The 23,963-nt window shown below is 42.7% G+C and overlaps 1 protein-coding gene across 5 annotated transcripts in view; it reads left to right on the top strand.

The window, feature by feature from the left end:
• The window catches only part of GRAMD1B (GRAM domain containing 1B), a 209,355-nt gene that overhangs the window by 67,863 nt on the left and 117,529 nt on the right, over nucleotides 1-23,963 (top strand). For 4 of the 5 annotated variants that reach the window (XM_083480961.1, XM_083480959.1, XM_083480962.1 and 1 more), the window contains one exon: nucleotides 17,488-17,565. In XM_083480961.1, coding sequence (XP_083337087.1) covers nucleotides 17,488-17,565 — 78 coding nt within the window. Of the gene's footprint in view, nucleotides 1-15,391; nucleotides 15,519-17,487; nucleotides 17,566-23,963 lie in introns of those variants that run through there. The other variant, XM_083480964.1, reaches the window with a different exon arrangement.

The following is a 23,963-nucleotide window of genomic DNA, read 5'->3' on the forward strand; positions in this document are numbered from 1 at the left end:
AAGTATATTTATGGCAGGAGAGGATGCAATATGTTTGATGAAGTGTAGTTTATAACATCTTAATAAATATTAGAAAATTAAAAATGCACACAAACATTGTCTTACTGGATCAAACCAAAGGGCCATCAAGTCAAGTGTTCTCTCCAACAGCGGCTAGCCAGATGTTTTTAGTTACCCTCAGAGCAGGGAACGAAGGCAACAGCTGCTTTTGCATGGCAGTTGATTTCATTTCCCCAACATTTCCCTAGCTGTTAATATCTGCATTACGTTTGAGCTTTTAGGTGACGAAAAAAGCATTTTCTGGAACTATACCAGAATATAGTGCAAGTTTAATCCTCATTTCCATGTTGTTTGCTTCAACCAAAAAATACATTTACAAATAGTATTAAAATGAGTGCTAAACTTGTGCTATATTCCAGTATAATTTCATTGTAGTTCTGTAAGTGGCTTTTGCATTGTGCGGAAGCTTAAAAATCATGTTAGGGAAAAGTCAGGAAAATGGAATGAATGGCTGTGTGTATTCAGCCTTGCGGTGCAGTCTGCTATATTGCTAGAAGTGGCTTTTACATTATGTGAAATCTCAGCTACAATGCAAAAATGAACAGTTAGGGGAATGGGGAAGATGAATGCAATCAAGGTCTTTTGCCTCTCAACCGCATCACATCTCCAGTGGTCCCCTGCCTCTACACAACCACAAGTATCTGAGAGTGTGGAGCTGTGCAAATGGCTGTGCGCTGATTAACAACTGCTCAAGTCGTTGTTCACCACAGTGCCCAACAACATTTTTGAAATGGCGTTTGGAAAAAGGCTAGTACATGGATTAGGAGTATTAACATACCAAGACCAGCACGACAACTTGGCTCTTCCTATATTGCAGATTCCAAATCCATCCTGTTGTTGCCATGGAAAATACATTTGGCTTTTCGCATGAAATTCCTTCTCTGTCCAACAATGATCTCTTCTGTAGAGGTTGCAACCTTCAGAAATGGGAAGAGGATAACAGGAGTTCTCAGGGATGGAGAAGGAAGAAACAGCAGAGACTGTTGGTCTGGCTGCAGAGTATTATCTCCGCGGAGATAACATTGGAGATATCTTGTGGACATGCCCGATTTCATGAGTTAAAGGAGTCTTAAGTTAGCTATTGGTTAAATCTTCATAATTTTGCACAGGAAGAAAACAGTTTTCAAGAAAGTTATGCACATAGCTCATAGCAGATACCATTTTAAGAAGAGGCATTCCCTCCTTGTGTAGGAAAATTAACTATCCCTCTCTAACACAGGGTTAGTTAATTATGGCAAACTTAACAGCCCTGGTCTCCTGGAATGGTGCACAAACCACTTGCATCCCCAGGTGTCTTCTTCATTGTAGTTTCCTCAGCTCTTGCCACGGGGCATCAGACACACCATTTGGGGGAGTGTATGCCACGAAGGGTGCATACAAAACTAACAGAAGTTTGAGTGTGACAGATTTTCAGGGCTTAAGTACTGACACCATTCATGCAAAGTAGAATACAGCAGGTGCAATGGTGCCTCTTAGTCGCCCATCGCTGGCTGGCAGTTGGAATCCCTTGAACGCTTAGCTGCACTGGTAATGGGATTTCAGAATTTATGCAGCAATGGTTTGTCCGTCATTCCATCATGTATTCAATTGTGTAGTTCTGATGTTAAAATATTTATTTTTATTATTAGTTTATTTCTTTTATTTATTACATTTGTATACTGCCCTTCATCTGAAGACCTCAGGGTGGTTCACAAACATGGTTTTTATAGCACTTCCTGGGCATGCAGTTCTGTAGGAACAGGAAATGGGTCACTATGGGAAATGAATAGTCAAGTCATTTTCTTACCCATCTTCACCAAATTTGCCTTTATAAATAATACACTGACCAGCTTCTGTCAAAGGAGTGGTGATGGTAGTCAAGGCAACTGGATAGCTGAAGTGAGGTAAAGGTGACATCCCACAGGGGAATAAATAAAGCAGCTGTTTAAGGAGAACAGTATACAAGATGTAGTATTTTCCATACCATGTTTTTGTGACTTAAAAAAAAATGTTAATTTATCTCTCTCTTGTGACCCTTTGATCTGGAAACTTTTATAGAGCCAAGGAAGACCACATGACACATTCTGACCAATAGTTGTTGAGGCTCTGTTGCTGGTCTGTCTCCTTTCTTTCCTTTTGGCTAGAGTAAGGTTACCAGATTTTTTTCAATGAATCCAGGGACACTTTTCAACTTCCTACTAAATAGATGGATTTGGTCAGGGGACTGATTTGTAAATCCGGGGACTGTCCCTAGAAACAGGGATACCTGGTAACCTTAGGCTAGAGTTCTTTCCTTTTGGCTAGAGTTGGGTGGTGACAAACAGGAAGAATCTTTTCCCAGCATTCACCAGCTCCCCAGTACAGAATGACTGGATAGTGCTCTCCAGTTTTCTCTCTGAGGAGGGCAGCTGTTTGGAGCTATTGTTGGGGTGAGACTCTGCATTTCCTGACAAAGCTGTTGGTACACATGAACCTGCAAGTACATTATTTACTGCTGGGAAATTTAAATGGCTGCTATATTGTCAGAAGGGACGCGGGTGGCACTGTGGTCTAAACCACTGAGCCACTTGGGCTTGCTGATCAGAAAGTCGTCAATTCAAATCCCCGCGACGGGGTGAGCTCCTGTTGCTCGGTCCCTGCTCCTGCCAACCTAGCAGTTTGAGAGCACGTCAAAGTGCAAGTAGATAAATAGGTACTGCTCCGGCGGGAAGGTAAACAGCGTTTCCGTGCGCTGCTCTGGTTTTGCCAGAAGCAGCTTAGTCATGCTGGCCACATGACTCGGAAAAACTGTCTGCAGACAAATGTCAGCTCCCTTGGCCAGTAAAGCGAGATGAGCGCCGCAACCCCAGAGTCGTCAGGGGTCCTTTACCTTTTTTATATTGCCAGAAGTGAAAACCATGAGATTTAGAACAGCCAATCAGATTTTGAATGCTTATGGCCAATGGACATCACAATATAACACACAAAACAATCAAGACAAATAATTCAGCAGGAAGTTAACATACATTTTCAGAAATGTAAATTAGTTTTAGAACAGGCCAGGCCACCATTGTGAATAATCAGTGAGAAACCTTCTGAAGCAAACATTGGCGGTCTGAACATCTTAAAGGACATGTCTTTGCATTTTTATATCCTAGCATTAAATGCATTGGGAAACGTAGACACGCAGCTACCTCCCTCTTCCAGAAGCCCAAATGTGCCAAATGAAAACCAATTGATTCTTTTTTGGCATCACGACATGTCGGGGGATGCTAATGAAGCAGATGAATTGGCAGCTCTGGATAATGACATTTTAAAGTCAATAGCCACATGACAGAGGCAGTGGAGGAACAAGAGTTTCATTTCTTGTTCCCACAGTGACCTCTGTCTCTGGCTTGGGAAGATGAGGAAAGAAGATTTGGCCCTTTGATGCTTTCAGTTCTGCAGAAAACGAAGACCAAGCTATATGTGAGTGGCTTGTAGTTCCTCCTCTGAGGCTTTTACAAAATGCAGCTGCAGAAGCCACAGTCGAAAAACCTATGGGGAGTGTGGGGCAGAAGGGGGCTTCTTAACATTGTCACATTTTCTGCTCAAAATTCCCAGCCCCCTGATTGAAATCTTGGGGAAAGGACATAGTGGTTGCTCATTAGTGTCAGATGCAGAAGAAGGTTGCATAGCATGTAAGAAATCTGTGAGGACCTGGATTGATGTTGCAGACGTTTTGATCATGATTAATGATTGTACGTGGACTTCTTGTACTTTTTTCTCAGGCAGACTAAGCTATAAAAGAGCAAACAAGGTAATGAGCAAATCTGGCTTTTAGTAAAAGGAAATATTTAAGTGACTTAAAAAGCAAGTATGGGCTATGCTGAGGATGTTCTTTGAGGCTGATCTGAAGTATGGGCTATTTGACAAGAGCTGAGATTTCTGTCTCAGTCTGAGCAGTTCTAGCCATGAGGAGGTCACAAAGTAAACTAACTGTACTGATGAATTCAAGGTCAGCTAATGAGTTACTGTACTTCACGTTATGAACCTCCATAAAACTCCTGCCCCCAGTTGTCACATGAGTTGGATGTATGGCCCATTACTGAGCAGTCGCTAACTAAAGGGTGTGAGGACTGAGATCACAGACAATATTTTCCATCTCTCAACTTCATAATTCCATCTCTCAGCTTCATAAACTGTTCTAATGGATCAGTTGCCACGGATCTCTGTTATATATCAACTCATCTGCAATGAGAGATGAAATTGGGAAGTCGAGAAGCTGTTGTAAGTCTGACCTGTGCTACAACTGTGGTTTAAAATGACTATGTTAGCCAACATTTAATAGTGAGATTGTGCTCCCTTCCCTGTTACTGGGAGCTGTTCCTTTAGAAAAGGTTTATGCAGTTTAGGAACCACCAAGCTAATCAGCCCTCCATGAATGGCAACTTAGGAAGAACATGGCAAGACTCCTGTTTTTTGCTGCCTGGGGATGGCAAAAAATGGACTGGGTGTGTCTTTCAAGCACCTGACAAGCCATCACTCACGGTTGGTGGGCTGTGCAATGTTCTGTGCATCAGAGATTGCAGGATCCTATGCTAGACTCTGAGGGAAAGCTGCAGCTATCTCATCTTTCACTGCTGAGGAGTTTTTAAAGAGCCTCCAGGTTGCAACTTGGCAACCTTACTTAGATATGTCAGCTTGTTTTCCTACTAGGATGTCTGAGTGCCAAGTAGAAATTCAGAAAGTGATTTTAAAAAACAAAACAAAAAACATTCAGTTGTAGATGAAGTTTCACTAGCTGGATCGACTATTAGAGTTGGCAGTGCTGGTGTGTCAGTCATATCTATGCAGAACTAATGACTTCTTACTACATAAGGTAGGTCTTCTCCCCAATCAGTTCTGACACTTAACAATGGATGAGCATGAGCCGTGTATCACAAGCCAATTAATTTCATATTTCTGTGTTGTTTTCACAGACTCCTATACTCTTGGCACATTCTTGATGATGTATTTGTGTGTTTAATAAAAACTGTAGTTTAGCCATGCTGGCCCATTAGAAAAGCAAAACAAAAAAAAGCCAAAGTATGTTAATAACTTTATCACGCCCAGCCAAAATGTCACAGGATCATGAGCAAGTTTTTAAACTTATGGCATGTTGAATGTTTCAGTCAGTGAAATACTTGAAGGTACTGGTTTTATCTCCAGGTGGAATTGTTAGAGACTGAGTGTAGCAGAAATTCATTGAAGCCAACACAGGTCAAAGGCAGAGCTGGGATAGCAGATTGCATTTCCAGTAATCAGATGTACAGAGACCTTTTTATCCCCCCCCCCTTGTCTATCAAACCTGTGTACGAACATAGCAGAAGAAGATACCCTTAGTTAATCTAATTTAAATCTGTAAATTGGCACCAGACTCTGGGTTGTCTGACATTTGAATCAGATCCTTAACCTCTCTCCTTGCCCGTTAGCAGCTTTAACTGGCACCAGACTCATTTGAAAAAGAGGCAACACTGGTCTTTGAAATTCAGGTGACAACTTTAATTCAATCTCTGTTACTTTCCTTCCTATCAGGTGTTCCAGTGCCATCTTCAGGTTGCCTCCTACACTGCTTTAGAGCAGTGAACAAATATGAGTCGCTGAACACGACAGTATCTTTTTCGTTGTTCAGCAAATCTGATACTGATTTGTGGCCATCCATTTAGAAGATGTATGCTTCTGCACAGTGGTGAAGCTGCCTGCTCCGGCACCGGGAGTGGCGTACATCCGGGGGCATGGCTGGCGTGCATTCCGGGGACGTGGTGCACTGCCCCGGGGGGCGAGGCACGCATCAGTGTGTGTGTGTGGCAAGTAGTGTGCATCCTGGGGTGTGTGTGGCATGCGTCAAGTGTCCTGGGGGTGCGCAGCGAGCACCAAGCATCCCAGGGATGTGCGGCGAGCACTGAGCGTCCCGGGGGCAGCCGCAATGTCACCCTCCCGGATGGCACCTGGGGTGACCGCCTCCGCACCCCAACCTTCGTCCGCCAGTTCTTCTGCAGCTGCTTTAGACTTTGGAGGTGGGGGCAAGAAATGGCAGGCAGGAAAGGAAGTTCTGTGCTAAGGAGGATGCTTTTCCTTGCACACCTGTGGACTTCGTGAAGGTACCTTGGAGGTGCCACAGCTAACCTGCTGCAAGACTATTTCAAACCCAGCCCTGCATTTCATTATCCTTTAGAGTTTGAGTGAATGGCTTTCCCCTCACTCCCCATTTGATCTCTGATCAGTCTTGCAGCCCAAGCCTAAGCATATTTTCTGAGAAGTCCAAATGAATTCAACTGTACTTACTTCTCTAGGACCACAGCTGTTTTTGTTTCAAGTACTTTTATCTGTCCTGCATCCTCCAACATTCAGCTTCGTTGGATGCCCACGAGTTCTAATGTTATAAGAGAGGGAGAAAAACTTTCTTCTATCCACTTTCTCCATGCCACACATAATTTTGTGAACTTCTGTCATGCTGTCTCTTGCTCACTAAACTAAAAATTTCCAAATGCTGTGACTTTTCCTCATTTTGGCTGTCCTTTTCTGAGCCTTTTCCAGCTCTACAACATCCTTTTGGAGGTGAGGCAGCCAGAACTGTACACGGTATTCCGGATGTGGTTGCCCCATATATTTTGATATTGGCAGTTTTACTTTCAGTTCTTTTTCTAATGATCCTTAGCATAGAGTGTGCCTTTTTCACAACTGCTGCACACTGAGTCTGTTGAGGTGAGACGGAGATATTTAACCTGTAACTCACAAAACCTGTTTACGGAGTACCTGTCTTCACAGAGGTAGTGCTTGTAAAAAAAATTAAACAAATAGCATGGTGCGTCATAGTGAGCATAGAATTGTAGAGTTGGAGGGAACCATGAGGGCAATCTAGTCCAACCCCCTGCAATGGTGGGACTCTTTTGCCTAGCGTGGCACTTGAACCCACAACCCTGAAGTTAAGAGTCTCCCGTCTACTGACTGAGCTATCCCAGCTTCATAAAAACAAAACAAGCTCCAATAATTTGAAAGATGGAGAGACTGAAAGCACCTAGAAATTCAGGCTTGACTCTGAATGATGACAGGGTGCTAATGAAAGGAAGGTTTTATGCAAGAGTTTGATTTATTTATGAAGGCAAATGGATTAAACTCCAAGGAAGATGCCCCAAAGGTGGCAATAGTTCTAAGCACTGCAGACAATGAAGCTGCTCCATTATTTAACAGCTCTAAACTGCCAGGCTGAGATCACAGCAAATGTAATTTAATAATTCAAATTGTTTTTGTTTTCGGGACTTTCTTAAAAGTAACCCAAGGCTTGCAGGTAAGCCCAAGGTTGTTTTTGTTGTCTTCCATGAAACATGCATCTATTTAGCACAGGGGTAGGGAACATTAGGCCAGGGTGCTGAATGTGGCCCTCCAGATCTCCCTATCTGGCCCTCGGGACTCTGTCCAGTCCATGCCCCTCCAGATCACAAGCCTTGCTGGTCCTGCTCTGCGCCCAGAGTTTTCTGGGAAGAGGGAATGGTTGTTGAACCACTCTGGGAATTACAGCACTGGGAAGGGAGTAGGGGTCTCTTACCTAACCGCCACCCTTAGCAAACTGCAGCCCCCAAGATCCATGACTGTTTAAAGTGGTACCCTAGTGCTTTAAATGTATGCTGTGATTGTGGCTGTAGTGAGAGATGCTTGCATTGGTGATCTGCAGCCATTGACACATAACACACATAATTCTATTCTCTCTCTCTCTCTCTCTCTCTCTCTCTCCTGTCAAAGTTAGTTGGCCCCAGGCCTGTAGAAAAAGTAATTTTATAGCAAATGTCACACAATAGTATTATCCACAGATTTCCAGCCTCAAAAACTCCCCTGGAATATGGGTGAAATTTTTCATCTCATGTGAATTAACATTTTGTGCATCTGTAACTGAATTGCGGTATGGAAACTGCAGTCATCATCTCATCTTTTCTCATTTCCCGGCCAGGAGATGGAATTTGTGTGCAAAAGAAGCCAGTGATGTATGAGCCTATTGGTCTATATATTCCAGTGCTGGGAAGCCATTATTCTCTAGAATTACTAGGTGATATCCAGCAAGTTATACTCATACTGAATAAATTACTCAGTTCCATTCATTTCATTGGGTCTATACTGGATACCAACCATTTACCATTGAAGTAGGGATGTAAAAAAACCACACAACTAGCTTGCTTGAAGAAATCTGGATGCATTAAAAGCCTTATACTGCCAATAAAAACACAGTTTTACCAAACACTTGAAAGAATGCATACTCTTTTATAATCTTCATTTTTCCTAAGGCTTTGTGAACCAGGATTCACAGACTTTGGAACTCCCTTCCTAGAGAAGCTAAACTGGCTCCCTCTTTGTTGTCCTTCTGCCCGCAGGTGATTGTCTTCTTTCTGGCCTATTTTTGAAACTATCCTCAAGGAAATAGCTGTCAATCAAGTGTACATCATTCAGGACGAAAGAGTCTCCCGTGCATATCATACTTATATGCAAGATTTATTTAGCAGCCTTTCACCCAGTCTGCTGAGAGACCTTTGCCATGTGCATGATCCTTGACTGTCACCAACTCAAGACCGAGAAAGAAGTTGATGTTTGGAAGGTTTAATCGTTAAATTGAGTTGGTTAATTTTTATTTACACTCTCTGCAACTTGGGAGTCTCTTAAAATGTGCAGAAGGTGAATTGCATTTGGCTTGTGCCCACGTACAGAGATGTTGGATCAACTTGTTACCAAACTGAGCTTGAGTTAGGGAGCAAATCATGAGCCCATTGGGTAGAGTCTAAGCCTCTGCTGGACTTCTGGTCCCCAAGATATTAGGTGGTTGCATGACATTCATGGCACTGAGCTCTGGAGTAATAAGGTAAGACTCCTGTTGATTGGTAGCTCTTTACAGCCTGCACCTTGCAAATCATATCAGTTCTGCTTCAGGTCATTTTTGGCCTTCAGAGAATGACATAAAGCAGGAATTCTACAGATCATTATTTGCCTGGGTGCAGTTATGGGTTGTGTGAAAGCTAATAAACTTGAGTCTGAATCCCAACAAGACAGACACCTTGTCGGCAAGTGGTTCCCAGGTCCAGAAATTGAAACATTTATCTGTTCCAGATGGGGTTGCAACCCTTTGAAGGAGCAGGTGTTGCTGGATACATCTTTGTTGCTTGGGGTGCCTATTACCAGCGTCAGTTGATAGTGCATTTGTGTCCTTTGCTGGTTTGGCATAGCTTGATTACTGTGATCCATACATAACCTTGCAGTTAGACTGCTGTAATGCACTGCGTGTGAGGCTACCCTTGTGTTTGATCAGGAAGCTACAGCTAGTGAGTGGGGTGTCTAGCTATACTTATATTTCACCTGTGCTAAAACAATGACACTGTCTGCATGTTAGTTTCAGAACCATGTTGAATCTTTTGTTACTGAATTATGAAGTTCTAAACAACCTGAAACGCAGGTTTCCTACGATCTTCAGAAAAGGCCTTGCTGGCTACACTGTGGTTAATGGGTTATCATCTTGGGTTAACATGAAAATGAGCCTTCTGTGTAGTGGGACCGATTATCGGGAACATCCTTCCTCATGCCGTTTGGTGGGCACCCACTGTGGTGGGCTTAAAACGCTTACTGAAAACTTACTTGTTCCATCAGGCTTTCCCTTGATTTTAAGTATCTGATACACTTGCCTGCATTTTTTTGTTTCCATGTTTTGCTGGACCCTGTTTATTCAACAAACCTAATTTAAAGTATAAAGTTCAATGAGGCTTTTTCTCAAGTAGGTTTACAAGAAGGCATTGTTTTCCATTCTGCCCAATATTGGTCGCATGCAGAGCACTGTTTCTGTTCCACTGCCCTTCATCTCCTGCCAAAAGTTACGTTATTTGTCTCACTGTCGGCTGAAGCAAAATGACATAATTTGCATAATTAATTATGTAAATCACCTTGCCATTACGTTACTCCAGCTCATTCATTTCAATGCCAAGGAGACACAATGCAGACATGGTCGGGGCTAGGGGAAACCATAACCAATTACTTATTGTTTGCCAGCTCAAAGCAATAATGATGCCAATGAATACCAATCATACTGACTGGATTGATTTCCTCTCTGGACATAGCTGGTGCTCACGTATTCTTCCTATTTTCTGCTCCTGTTTCCGTCAGAATTTTCTGACCCCTCCTCTCAAGTAAATGTGCATAGGATTGTAGCCTTAGCATTTTAGCAATTTAGGAAATCCAGTGTTCTATCTTCCTTTTAAGATACAAAAGATGGTGTTGGATGGGAGAAATATAAAGAAATATAACTCTGTGGCATGGTGTCTGTGCATTGCGTGAAGCAATCCTTTGTCTGCCTGTGATTGTCTGCATGTTGTTGTAATGCAAGCATTAGCAGCCGTATTCTTCAGAACAGCCTTTGCCAACTTGCTGGCAGGGGCTGATAGAGGACACTCAATTGGTGAAGTCTGCTCTTCAATATGTGTTGTTGTTGCATTTATATCTAATCTTTTTCTCTAAGGAGCATACATGGTACTCCTTTTCCTCATTAATCCCCATAATAACCCTGTGAGGTAGGTTATGCCAAGAGAGGTAGTGACTGGTCCAAAGTGAGTTTCATGGCCAAGTGGGGATTTGAACCCTGGTCTCCCAGGTCCTAACACTCTAACCAGGACACCACACTGATTCTCTATATGTTGACGTGTTGCTGTTCCTCTTAAATTTCCTCCATGACTCACTGCAAACTCATTTATCTATTCACTAGAAGGGTGAAGGAGGACACAGTCAGGAAATGAGGAATCTCATTATCAGTAGAGTAGGTGGCAAGAGACAGAACTTTGACCTTATCTGGAGGGTGGAACAACAGCTCCCCCACCCACTCTGCCTAAGACTGGGAGGTAGTCTCAGGACTTTGGTTTTCAGACCCCATTTTCGTGTGTTCCTTCTGTTGCTGCCCGGAATGGTAGGATAATGCCTGTGTCCAACTCTTCTACATTTTTTTTCTGGAGTATTCCTGCATCAGAACATATCTGAGACCCTTATATTTGGCTTTCAGCTGACCACTGAGATTTGGAGTGAAGGATGTTCCATATTTAAAATATAGTTAACACAAAATGGAAGGAGAAAGCACAGACCCTGATTTGCAAGACCTTAACCAGTACTTTGTAGGGCTTCTATTCGCTGACCCAAAATCCCATTAACAAAGTACATTGTTTTGTTGATACAAAGGAATATAGCCTATCTGTTTCTGAGACCCTCTTCTTGCATAGAAACAAAGGGAATTAGATGAAAGCACAGTTAGTTTCAAGATGCAGAATGTGTGATCTTGAGCGCTGCTTGATGTTTGAACCCCCCTGACACAAGATCTGTATATTTATCTCTGGAGAAGATACAGGGAACTTTAGTTGTTGATTGATATTTGGTGTCGAGATTTAAACCCTTGGAAGTGGGGAGTTAAGAAATAAAGAAGAACATGCACACAAAATACCTGGCATCTGAAGAAGTGTGCATGCACACGAAAGCTCATACCAAGAACTAACTTAGTTGGTCTTTAAGGTGCTACTGCAAGGAATTTTTTTATTTTGACTATGGCAGACCAACACGGCTACCTATCTGTAACAAAATACCTTGTTACAGTGCAGGCCCACCCGTGAGGCAAGGTGAGGCGACTGCCTCAGGCAGCAGGATCTGCAGAGGAAGCAGATTAGGCTCCCAAGGAATGCATTGCCCCCACTGCAGCAGTTGCAGCCACAGCTGTGGCATGCTCCTTGGAGGACAGATCTGCCTCCTTCTCAGTAGGCGCCACCAGGGCCGTCCTAAGCATATCTGGCACCATGGTGCAAAGCTCCCTCTGGCGCCCCCCCTTTTTTAGGGAGGATGGTGCTGCTGGTGGGGCTGGAGGAGGCGGGCAGCAGCTGGAGGGCGGCTCCTTTGGTGGGGAAGAGGCAGAGGGTAGACGCGGCGCCTCCTGGCTCAGCTGACCACTGCAGACGGAGGCTCTGGGTGTGGCATGCTGCTTTGGTGCGGCATGGCAGAGGCGGGCGAGGGTGGCGAGCTGATGCCAGTAAGCGCCATGTCCAGCCTCCACCTCTTCCCTGGTGCCCTCCAGAACTTGGAGCCCTGGCACCCTGCGCTGCTAGCCTCTATGGGTAAGATGCCCCTGGCCCCCACCATGCTTCCTCTACAACCCCCTCCACCCCCGTTCCTGATGTACAGTAGATCTTCACTCACCCCTTCTTCCCTGATTGGGGTGGGAAGTGCCATTTTTGTGGTTTGCTTCAGGTGCCAAATTGTCTTGGGCCGGCCCTGCCTTGTTGACTTTTGGGTAGCTCTTTTGCTGAGGAATGTTGGTTGATAGAGGCTTCATTCCTCAAAACTGGGGGCACCATGTGACACTGTTTTTTCTCTGTCACAGATGTGCTTATCATCCCTTCTGTCTCACCCATGCTTTTCCTGGGTGTAGACTTCTTGGGATATTGAAGGCCCTACTGTAGTTTTGAGGTCGCAGATTGAGCAATTCATTCCTGATGTCGGCTTGCATGCCAACTATGCAAACTGGGCAAAGTTTAAGTACTTTTGCAAATAACTGGCATACTACAGGTGCAGTGTGCAACTAAATGTTGTGGCGCATCATTCTTTACACCCAGTGAGGTGTGTTCCTGTTCAGGATATCAGCCAGCCACCCACCCTGAGGAGGTGATTTGCAAAGAAAGGAGGCAAGATGGGATGTACATGTTGAAGAGAGTGGTCATAGAATTGTAGCACTGGAACGGACCCCAGGTGTTATCTGGCCCAAACCCCAGCCTAAGACTAGTGGTTAGAAAGATACTAGAAATTCAAAGATAGCTGGGAGTTTTAATGTACCTCAGAAATTCCAGAAGGAAGCTAAATATAGTGCTTGTAGGAAATATATATATATATATAGTAGGAAATGAGCAGTGTTGGCCAGCTGGTCCTGAGAGCAATACTGTGTGAAACAGGAACAGCAAGGAACTTTAAACCACTTTCCTTTTGCCTCCAGTGAAGGTTCCGCACAAGATTTCAGCAGCTGGAAAGCAAAGTATGACATCTTGTGGTCAGAGTCTATAATTCTCCAGCGAAAATATCACCTATTTAAACTTGATCCTTAGCTCACTTATTTTTTGTTATTTATGCTGCATACCGGTACTTCTTGTGTGGTTCTGTTGTTTTAAATTATTGTTCGTTGCTTTGATACATTTTGCAAAAAAAGTAAAATACTGTAGAGCAATTTTAAGAAAAGAAAAGAGAAGAGAAAAGGGTTTTGTTGTTAGGTTGCTAGACTTAAGTTCAGGGAGACCTGGGTTCAAATCCATGCCTAGTCATGAAGCTCGCTCGTGGCAATTCACAATCTCTCAGCTTAGCCTACCTCACAGGAGTGCTGTGATGATAAAATGTTGTGAGTGGGGAGATCTATGTATGTTGCCTTGAGGTCCTTGGATTCAAGGTGGGATATAAATGCAGTTAATGAGACTACAGTGGTACCTCGTGTTAAGTACTTAATTCGTTCTGGAGGTCTGTTCTTTTATTATTATTATTATTAAAAGTTTTTATTTATACAACAAGAAAAACAAACAAACAAAAAACACAAATACCAAATTATACACAGATTACAAAAATAACCATAGACACATAATATTCTTAGCAAACAATAAAACATCTATTGGTCTTAACACTAAAGACCCAACCTCCCGTCTATTCCATACTTCAAATTCATATTACTTATTGCCAATACACTTTTTTTTTCATAATTAAACTTATTCTCATTAAATCTAATTTCTTATATCTACCTTACAACTATTACTGAAGTTCCTCGAATGCTGCAACAGAATTTAAACTACTATATTTATTTTTCAGATATTCTTTTAAAACCTCCCATTTAGAAACAAATTCCTGTTTTGATTTATTCTTTATTTTTTCTGATAAACCATCTAATTCAGCATATTCTGTCAGCTTTTGGATCCAATCTTGAATAGAGGGGATTTCATTACTCTTCCATTTTGCTGCGATCAAAACTCTTGCTGCTGCCGTCGCATATAAAAAGATACCCTTCCTCTTTTGTGGAATATCCAAATCTGTTATTCCCAGGAGGTAGGCCTCTGGTTTTTTATTGAAAGAGATCTTTAGCATTTTTTGCAGTTCTGCATGTATACTCTCCCAGAATACCTGTATTTTCCTACATATCCACCACATATGGAAGAATGTTCCTGAGTCTCCGCATCTCCAACAATTACTTGATACATTTTTATACATTTTTGAAAGCTTCCATGGTGTTAGATACCATCGATGTTGCATTTTTTGAAAGTTCTCTCTAATCGTGTAACAATTTGTGAATTTCCAATTGATCTTCCATAAATTTTCCCATTGGGCCATGGTTATCGAGTGGCCAAAATCCTGGGACCACCTCACCATTGCCACTGTTACCTCCTCCTCCTTGACTGTCCAGTCAAGGAGGAGTCGGTAAGTTTTGGAAAGAGTTTTTCTTTTAGAATTTACAAGATCAGATTCGAATCAGGAAATTTCTGTTGAGAACCCCTTTTGTTTGTCAGATTTAAATTTTTCAAATAACTGATGGTATTGGAACCAGTCTGAAATGTGGTCTCTTATTTCCTCAAAGTTTTTAAATTTTATTTGGTTATCTTCATTTTTTAGAAGTATTTTATATGTTGGCCAGCTTTCCTGAGTATTTTTCCGTTTTACTGCTATGGCTTCTACTGGAGAAGTCCACCACGGGACTTTAGGCTCCATCAGGTCTTTATATTTTTCTTTATATATTCTGGAGGTCTGTTCTTAACCTGAAACTGTTCTTAACCTGAAGCACCACTTTAGCTAATGGGGCCTCCTGCTGCCGCTGTGCCTCCGGAGCGCGATTTCTGTTCTCATCCTGAAGCAAAGTTCTTAACCCGAGGTAATATTTCTGCATTAGCGGAGTCTGTAACCTGAAGCGTATGTAACCTGAAGCATATGTAACCCAAGGTACCACTGTAATAGCAAGAATAATGACCAAGCTGTAAGTTTTCCATCTCCTTAGATGGTGTCCAGTCATACGGTGCCTATGTCATACAGACAGTGATGGATTTGGGACAAAGTGATATGCAGAAAACAGTGGTTGTTCAACACAGGGTTGATGCCTTTTTTGGTCTGTCACTTCAGAAATGTTTGTTCTGGAACTAGGAGGTAGCCTGAGTAAGGTGTCAGCAAGAGAAATGCCGTGCCATTGCCAAATTGTACTTCAAAACATTATTTATTATTCAACCAGGAAATTGCTTCTGAGTGCTTACTGGGGCCACTACCAGTCTATGCTCACTTGTGCTTTGTGATTGCAGTGAAATATTGCTGAAGGATAAGTGCATGCAGTGGTGGATGTGAATGTGCTGAACAGATCCTAGAGATCTTGGTACATCTGGTTTGGGGTTTCAGCTACTGGCTTCATTTGCACCTAACACTGAACTTAAACCATGCCTGAGCAAGAGACAAACAACCATGCATGTACCCAGGTGGAATTTTTGTATTATTTATTGCATTTGTTTCCCACCATCTTCTCCAAGGAGCTCATAGTGGCGTGCACAGTTCCTCCCCTCGTCATTTAATAGCCATAACAACCCTGAGAGGTAGGTTAGACTAAGAGGCAGTGACTACCCCCAGGGCACCCCCAGTGAGCTTCACATGGCTGAGTGGGGATTCGAACCCTGGTCTCCCAGGTCCTAGTCTGACACTCTAACTATATAGAAGGATCTGGCAACTTCTGTTTCAGTGTATCTGAAGAAGTGTGCATGCACACGAAAGCTCATACCAAGAACTAACTTAGTTGGTCTTTAAGGTGCTACTAGAAGGAATTTTTTTATTTTGACTATGGCAGACCAACACAGCTATCTATCTGTAACTGGAACTCTAACCCAGGGGTCAGCAAACTTTTTCAGCAGGGGGCCGGTCCACTGTCCCTCAGACCTTGTGGGGGGCCAGACTATATTTTGAGGGGGAAAATGAACGAATTCCTATTCCCCACAAATAACCCAGAGATGCGTTTTAAATAAAAGGACACATTCTACTAATGTAAAAGCACGCTGATTCCCAGACCGTTCGCGGGCCAGATTTAGAAGGCAATTGGGCCGGATCCGGCCTTAGTTTGCCTACCCATGCTCTATCCACTACACCACACAGGCTCTCAATATATCAGCTGTTTCACCTCTCCCTTGGTCCTGCTGCCACCCCCAAAACCTGGAGCTAAACCATGGTTTGACTTAGTATTACATGCAAACCCAGGCTTGTGGTTTACCTCCCCGAGAAAACCATGTGTAGTAAACCAAGAACAAAAACCTTGATGGCAGCTCTTGCTTTGCTTGCAACAAGGGAAACCACAAGCCCAGGTTCACATGTAACTGTGTAGTGTGGTAGCAGTATGACCTAGGGAGGTGTGAACCAGCCGTTCTTTTCAGTCTCATTATCTGCATGCTTGTTCATTCTCACTGAGATATACTTTAGTTTACTGTTGCATATGAACCAGACAAATACTGTACCCCAGAGCTGAGGAGCTAGTGAATGATGCTCTGTCATTCATGCCACCACATGAACAGAGTACAGAGTTATTATCATTGGAATGAAACTAATTTGGATGGACCAGTGGAGTAAATCCTGGTAAGGGCCATTTTACAGGATTGGCTTCGTGATGGCTTTGGCCATTATTTCAGTATTTATTCTGGAGCCAAGCACTGAATTCAAGCTTATTTTGGAACTCAGATAACAAAACTGAAATTAATAGTTCAGAACTGAAACCCAACCAATAAAATTCAGCTGGCACTATTTAAAATCCTGGAGTTGAAGGTGAGAGTTGAAGGACATTTTGGGAGCAGAATATTTGAGCCTTCTCTTCCACCAGTTTCATAATTTCTCATTGGCCTTGTGATTACTTACAAACATACTGCCCTAAAATGAAATGTCGGGGCTGTGATTTCTTTGTAAAAATACATCACAGGCACATGAGGATTCTAATAAAAGATTTGGGAAAGCACACTGAAGGCGTAATGGGATGGGATGCTGGAAATTGCCCACCCCTTTTGCAGTTGATGGTCCTTATTCCTTCTAAAGCTATTATCAACTAGGTTAGACATTTTTTAAAAAATTAAAAACAAGAGTTATGCAGATTTATTTATTATTGGTTATTAGAATGGAAATTGGATTGACTTAATGAAAAAGGTTTTTTACATGTATTTTTTTAGAAGCTTAATCCCTCTAGAATAATTTTACTTTTGACTGAGATCATCAGTCCCATTGCAAAACCCACTTGCTTACTGAGATGTGTGTTTTCAGGCCACACCCTATTCTTGTGAGCATAATACACTTCAGCTGTTTTGAAATTATGTATTTTAAATTGTTGTAACCCACCATGGGGCCTGCTACTGAAGGGTGGGTAATAAATTTAATAATAATCAACAATATGTGTGCCTCATATTGTGCTTGTTTCTCCAGCAGCCAGCAGAGCAGCCAGCAGAGCAGTCATGATGATGATCCATCCCGGTTCCTGAGCCCCCGAATGCGTGACGACGGGTAAGTTACTGGAGAAAATGACAATACCCAGCTCTACCTCTCTTTTAAATCGTAACCAGTGACGGTCCTGTGTGAGTGCCTGGAGGTGGTTGGAGGATGGATGGCGGCTAATGGATTGAGGTTGTGAGACCAGAGGGTAGCAGCGGCAGCTCCTGTTCAGGAAACCCAAAGCCTCCTTGAGCATGTGGAACTGGTTGTCGAATGATTTGAATTTTGGAGCATGCTTTCCAAGTCCAGATAATAAAGCCTTCCTTTTGCTTACTGTGTGTGTATGGGTTTATTTCCATCTTTTACTTCATTCTAATTTCCCAATGGCAAAAGCTGAGATATGCTTAGGTATGTTCCCAGCTTCGTCTCTAGCAAAAGCTATAGTTGTAATTACTGCTTGAACAAATCTAAGGCATTTGCAATGCAATCCTATGCATGTCTGCTCAGAAGTAAGTCCCAATTAAGTTCAGCAAGGCTGAGTCCCAGGGAATATGGGAATATGCAACTTTACACTTTTAAATTTCATAGAAGATAAAAAGAGTAAAATTTCAATCCGCCAAATCAGGGCAGGTTAATGGTAGTTTGTGAGCTTCATTTTGGTGGTCTGCGGTGTGTCTGTAAAGATAGGATTAAAAATCACACAGCGTCTAGCATTGGAAACTACTATTGCTACAGCAGGCAGAAAAATCATGAAGTCGCCCACCAAAACCCTCAGCAGTTTTAAAATGGTCCAATGGGGTGGTGAGGTTTGGAAAGCACTGTGCTAAGTTATGTACAATGCATTTCATGTTCTCAAAGTAGTAAAGGAGTTTAGCTTTGATAAGAAAGTAAATATTGCATGTATTTCAAAGTTTATTGAAATTTCCATGCCCCCCCCATTAAAAATACTGGTTCCCCAGATTTTCAGATTTCCCTGGAAATTCTGCATCTCTCCTGTGTGTGCTGCCCATTCTTCTTTCAGTAATGGAATGTCCTTGTATTCATTGTACAAAGTCAGTTACCCATGCAAAGACAATTATCATTGTGGGGGGTGTTTCGGTATATATTTTATTTAGCATAAATCTGAAAATGTCAACCCTAGCTAAAGGAGGCGGGGGAGCAGCTGCAGACTGAAACCATTGTATAGATGTCAAGTGCCTGTGAAATATTGTTAACTGTGCAAATATAGCAAAATCACGCCTGGTTATATTCTGACAAACATACAAGACGTACTGGTAACTGGCTGTGCATTCACATAAACACTACTCTTCTATATATTCTTATCACAATATCAAAGGTTTATCTTGCACATAAACAACACATAAAGTGCAATAATATAGACGGAAGTCCCAATAGATCAGATCATTCATAAAGACCAAATGTCTGCTAGTTTCTGTTCCACATATGTTCATAAAGTCCAAATTGGTCTTTGGTTTTTATGAATGATCTGATCTATTGGGACTTCCGTCTATATTATTGCACTTTATGTGTTGTTTATGTGCAAGATAAACATCTGATATTGTGATAAGAATATTTAGAAGAGTATTGTTTATGTGAATGCACAGCCAGTTCGTCTTGTGTGTTTGTCAAATGTATTTCATGTAACACAAAGTTTGAAGTTGTTTTGCTGGTTATATTCTGAGACATGTAATTTTTGAAGGTACCCAGGATAAATCTGAAACATGGTGCAGACTCATTTTGTCCTGTGAAAAAGAACGGACAATTTAAAGGAGTTGTCTGTGGTAAGCGGCTACTAATGCTGTCTGATAATGGAAACAACCGGTTCTGTACATGTGTGACACAAACATGTGTGTGTGTGTGTGTGTGTGTGTGTGTGTGTGTACATTAGGGATGTGGACTGCAGTCAGGTATGGTATAAAGAGGATGTGTGGTTGTGTTGGAACTGCAGCTTGGCTGACCTCACTGTTTGCTGAAAGAGTGACCTGGGAAGGAGGTCAAATGATCTGGCAGCTACAACCTTTGTCACATACAGTCACTTGATCTGTGTCAGCCCATGACATATCTGACTCTGCGAAAGGAAAGACGTCGTCAAAATAATTAAAAAACAAAGCAAAATAAGATGGAGGATTTGTCTGTCTTGATAGTTTTGTTGATGTGTAGGAGCACAGGCCACAACAGGAAAACGTTTGTTTAATTGCCTAGATGGACCATTGGCCTGACCTAGCAGAATGAAGAACCTAAGTTCCTCATTCTGTCCTGCTAATGCATCTACTGCAGTTAGGCGAGATCTGTGGCACCAGCTTGTAGGAGCAGAAATGCCGCTGAGTGAACTCCGCTTCTGCATGTATTGTGCAAGTTGAAATTCTGTATTCTACACTACTATTCTCCTGATTGATCTGGCTGCTTTGGTCCTCACAAATTCTGTGCTCCTCACCTACAGTCAGTTGGTCCATAGGGAGCCTCGGGCACCAGTACTTAACTTACTTTTCTTTTCCTGTACACTTCCTGCTGCTAGGTACACCATCACGCTTCAGGCAGCCTTGTGATGAAAACATATTTCCTGATGGATTTCTGCATGCCATGCAGCTGCTGAAGGCACAGTGCATCTATGCGCCTTCTCCTTGGACCAGAGCCTACAAATCCTAAGGCTCTTTTTCTGTTGCATTATGTCTTCTGTTCACTTTCCCTGAACCTATTGCTTGTGCGTTTGTTCAGCTTTGGTCGGAATCCTCCAAGCTTTTCAGTCTTTGCAGTAATGGAGCAGCTGGCACATAGATTCCTGGCACAGGTGTTGCTTTTTCAGGCAGGGGGGAACACACTCCCCGCTTTTCATATACTTTGCAAGGGAAAGTTATGGAGGAGTTTCCCTTTATTTTTAGCTTTTGGGGCCTTTAGTCAGCCTAGACATCACTTCAGCTGCCGCTTCATCTCTGCTGTCGGATGTTAATCAGTTGTTCATCTTGCCTTGGTTCCAAATCAAACTTTTAGGTGGTCTTTGTTCCTGGCTGAAGAAGGAGCAGGGAGGATAAGAAAGAAAATGCAATATGAGGACAAATTTGGATTCATATGTTTTTGGCTCTTTGTGGTTGATTTATTACAACTCCAAACTGCAGCCTTGGCACAAAAGATGGGGGAGGATGGGGGGGGGGAGAGAGAGGACGAAACTGTGAAAGTGGCACATGTGACTCCTTCTTTGTGTGTTTTTTGGCGAGACCAGCAAAATGTATTGTATTTCCACTTCCCTCTCCTTTCTGTTGGTAGGTGTTCTTAATTGGTTGCACTGAAATGGCCGACACTCTTTAATCACAGCCTTCAGAATCAGAGTTTTAAACCTTACTCTGGTTGTAGGTTCAGGGTCAAAGCCAACTAGAGTTTGCTGTGACACTAATTTTAGAAAATACTAAAACAGGCCAGAAGTTGGGACTTAAAGGGGCAGTAGGAAAGAGATTCACTTTTAAGTCAAAGGAAATGTATGATGGTGGAATAGGAAATGAAACTCATTATCTTTTCTTCCTCTAAGTCTCCACCCCCTTTTTGAACTCTAGTCTCTCTGGGGAGCTGTCATCAGATGCTCTGGTTGGGCGTCTCGGAATATTCCTTGTTTAAGGTCTTCTTAGAGTTTGCTTTCTTGGGCATGTGTTGAACCTCCAGTTCCTTTCTCTGTCATATCCTCTGCTTTCTTTCCACCTTTCCTCACCCTCTCCAGTTTTTGAACTCTCAGGCTCACACTCAGCTTTGAGCACGCACACTCAGAATATTGTAAGGTGGCCACTTGCCCCATTTCATCGAGGCAAGTGTGGGGAACTTTTGGTCCTCCGGATGTTGCTAAACAACAACTCCCCATCAGCCCTAGCAAGCATGGCCAATGGCCAGGGATGATGGGAGCTGTCGTTAAACAACATTTGGAGTGGCAAAGGTTCCCCATACCTGATGTCTAAAGCCTTGAAACACACGTCTTCTATGATTACCTTTTACCTATGGTAGTCATCACAGTATGTGCTTCTTTGGTGATCCTGGAAGATCACATTGCCAGAAACATTACCAGTTTCTGCAAGGGGATCTTGACATGGAAGAAGCCCTGTTGTAGGTTCTCCTCCTGCCCCATGGCCCAGCTCCATTTGATGACAGTACAGTGTAGTTGGTGGAGGACATTTTCCTGCAACTCTCATCTCCTAAAGGTTACAGAGGAAAGTGCCTTTGATTTAACTAATGGGTTATTTCCCAACACAGTGAAGCCATGTGGAAAACCATTGTATAGCACACACTAATATGTAATTCTATCCACCACTAGGTTATATCCAGCTCTGTCTGAAGGTTGCATTCTCTATTGTGTCACTTGAATGAAAAACCTGGCTAACAACTTCAGAACATGTGGGTAGATAATATTCATCCCACAGTCACCTGCTGGTGAAAATCAGTGGGGATGATGCCTCATTTTCTTTTTTAATCAACGGAAGAGGGTGTGTTCCCACCTTGTTTTCTTAACATGGGGTCTTCGTTCCCTTGTCTCCTTCAGATGCAGAACATTTCTATTAATGCCTCACTTGTAGTGAGATGATGGAAGCAAAAGCTGGAGAGGCCTTGTCATGTTCTAAACACAATAATTTATCCCCCTGAGGGCCAATTAATAACCCAGGAGAGGGCATGGATGAGAATTACCTTTTGGTAGCTTAGTACAGCTTAACATTTTCCTCCATATGTTTCTCTGCAGTCATTCATGCCTCCATAGTAATGTTGATCCTGGAGGTAATAAAAAAGAACACGGCAGAGGAGAAGTTGCCTTCTGCACTTGAAATTCCACAGCTAACTCCACAAAAGGGGCTCCGTGCCTCAACTTACCCTCCTGCAGAAAGCTGCCCAATCCATTTTGATGGAAGTAAGAGGAACTGTAGGCCAACATGATGCTTCCCACTGTCTCAAACAAGCAATGGTATGTCCCAACAAGGAAGTCCTGTAGGGCAGGATCAGGAGAAAGCCCTGAGAAAGGGACAGTTGCCAGTTGAGAGGAAAGGCACTGTGATCCCAAAAACTATGGAACTCGTTCCCACAGGAGACAGCAATGGCCACTAACTTGGGTGGCTTTAAAAGAGGATTGGACAAATTAAGGCTATCAATGACTACTAGCCCCAATGGCTAGGATCTGCCTTCATGTTTGGAGGCACTGATGTTTCTGAGTACCAGGAGAAGAGAGTGCTCTTGTGCTCAGGTCCCACTTGGAGGTTTCTCATAGGCATCTGGGTGGCTACTGTAAATATAGGATGCTGGACTAGATGGGCCACTAGCCGGATCAAACAGGCTTTTCTGAAATTACTATGTCCTTATGCAAAAACAGACAATTGCCATTCACTTCTAGATATGGTAGCAACTCCTTTCTACCATACCCAATTTGTCAGAGGGACATCTTGCTTTCCTCCAGCCTCATTGAATAGAAAGAGAGTGGGAGAGAGCAAGCCAGGTTGCCCAGATAGATGAGTCATGGCTAAGAAGGATAGGAACAGAATGAGGGAGCGAAAGCTATGGCCCTTTTGGGGTGGCATCTATTATGTGTGCATATATATATATATATATATATATATATATATATATATCTAGCTCACTTTCACAATTCTAAAATCATTAGCTCCATTTATAGCCTGACCTTCCTCAAGGAGTTTGGAGTAATGCCTGTGAGATTCCCATGTGGCAATACCTTTCAGGTATTGATCAGAACCAGCCCCCCCTTAGCATCAGGAGGTCTTTAAGCAGAGGCTTGACAACCATATGTCAGGAGTGCTCTGATGGTGTTTCCTGCTTGGCAGGGGGTTGGACTCGATGGCCCTTGTGGTCTATTCCAACTCTATGATTCTATGATTCTATGATCAGAGCATTAGAGTAATAATATCAGTTGCCTTCAGTCTGTTCTTGGACTCTAGGGCTGAAAAACCTAATAATCTAATCAGATTTAAAGGAAACATGAGAGCTGAAAGTGTTTGGAGGGGAGTGAGTGGCAACCAGCTATTTCCTAAAAAACAAAGTGAATTGGATTTTTTTGAAAAAAACACAGATTGCAAGGTGCGCTTAAAATGAAATCTGCTCAGTTCTGGGAATTAATGTGGTACCAAAGAGTATCTGAAGAAGTGTGCATGCACACGAAAGCTCATACCAATAACAAATTTAGTTGGTCTCTAAGGTGCTACTCGAAGGAATTTTTTTAAAATTTTGTTTCACCTATGGCAGACCAACACCTACCTGTAAAGAGTGGACGGTCATCCCTGAGATGCTCCTGGACCTTTCTTACCTGGGCTGTTATCATGCATGTTTGCACGTGCACCCACATTCTTGGCAGGGCCTTGGTGCTTTCAAAGACACCTGCGCGTGCTGCTCAGGTGCTTGCACTGCTACTTTTGTTTGCTGATGGTAGCAAGAGGGAAAAGTTTGTGCCCCTCGGGGGAATCAATTTTCTCAGGTGCTGTGCTGGGATTTGAGAAGCG

Source organism: Podarcis liolepis (assembly GCF_965112155.1).
Source record: "Podarcis liolepis genome assembly, chromosome: 16".
In the NCBI taxonomy this organism is placed as follows: domain Eukaryota; kingdom Metazoa; phylum Chordata; class Lepidosauria; order Squamata; family Lacertidae; genus Podarcis; species Podarcis liolepis.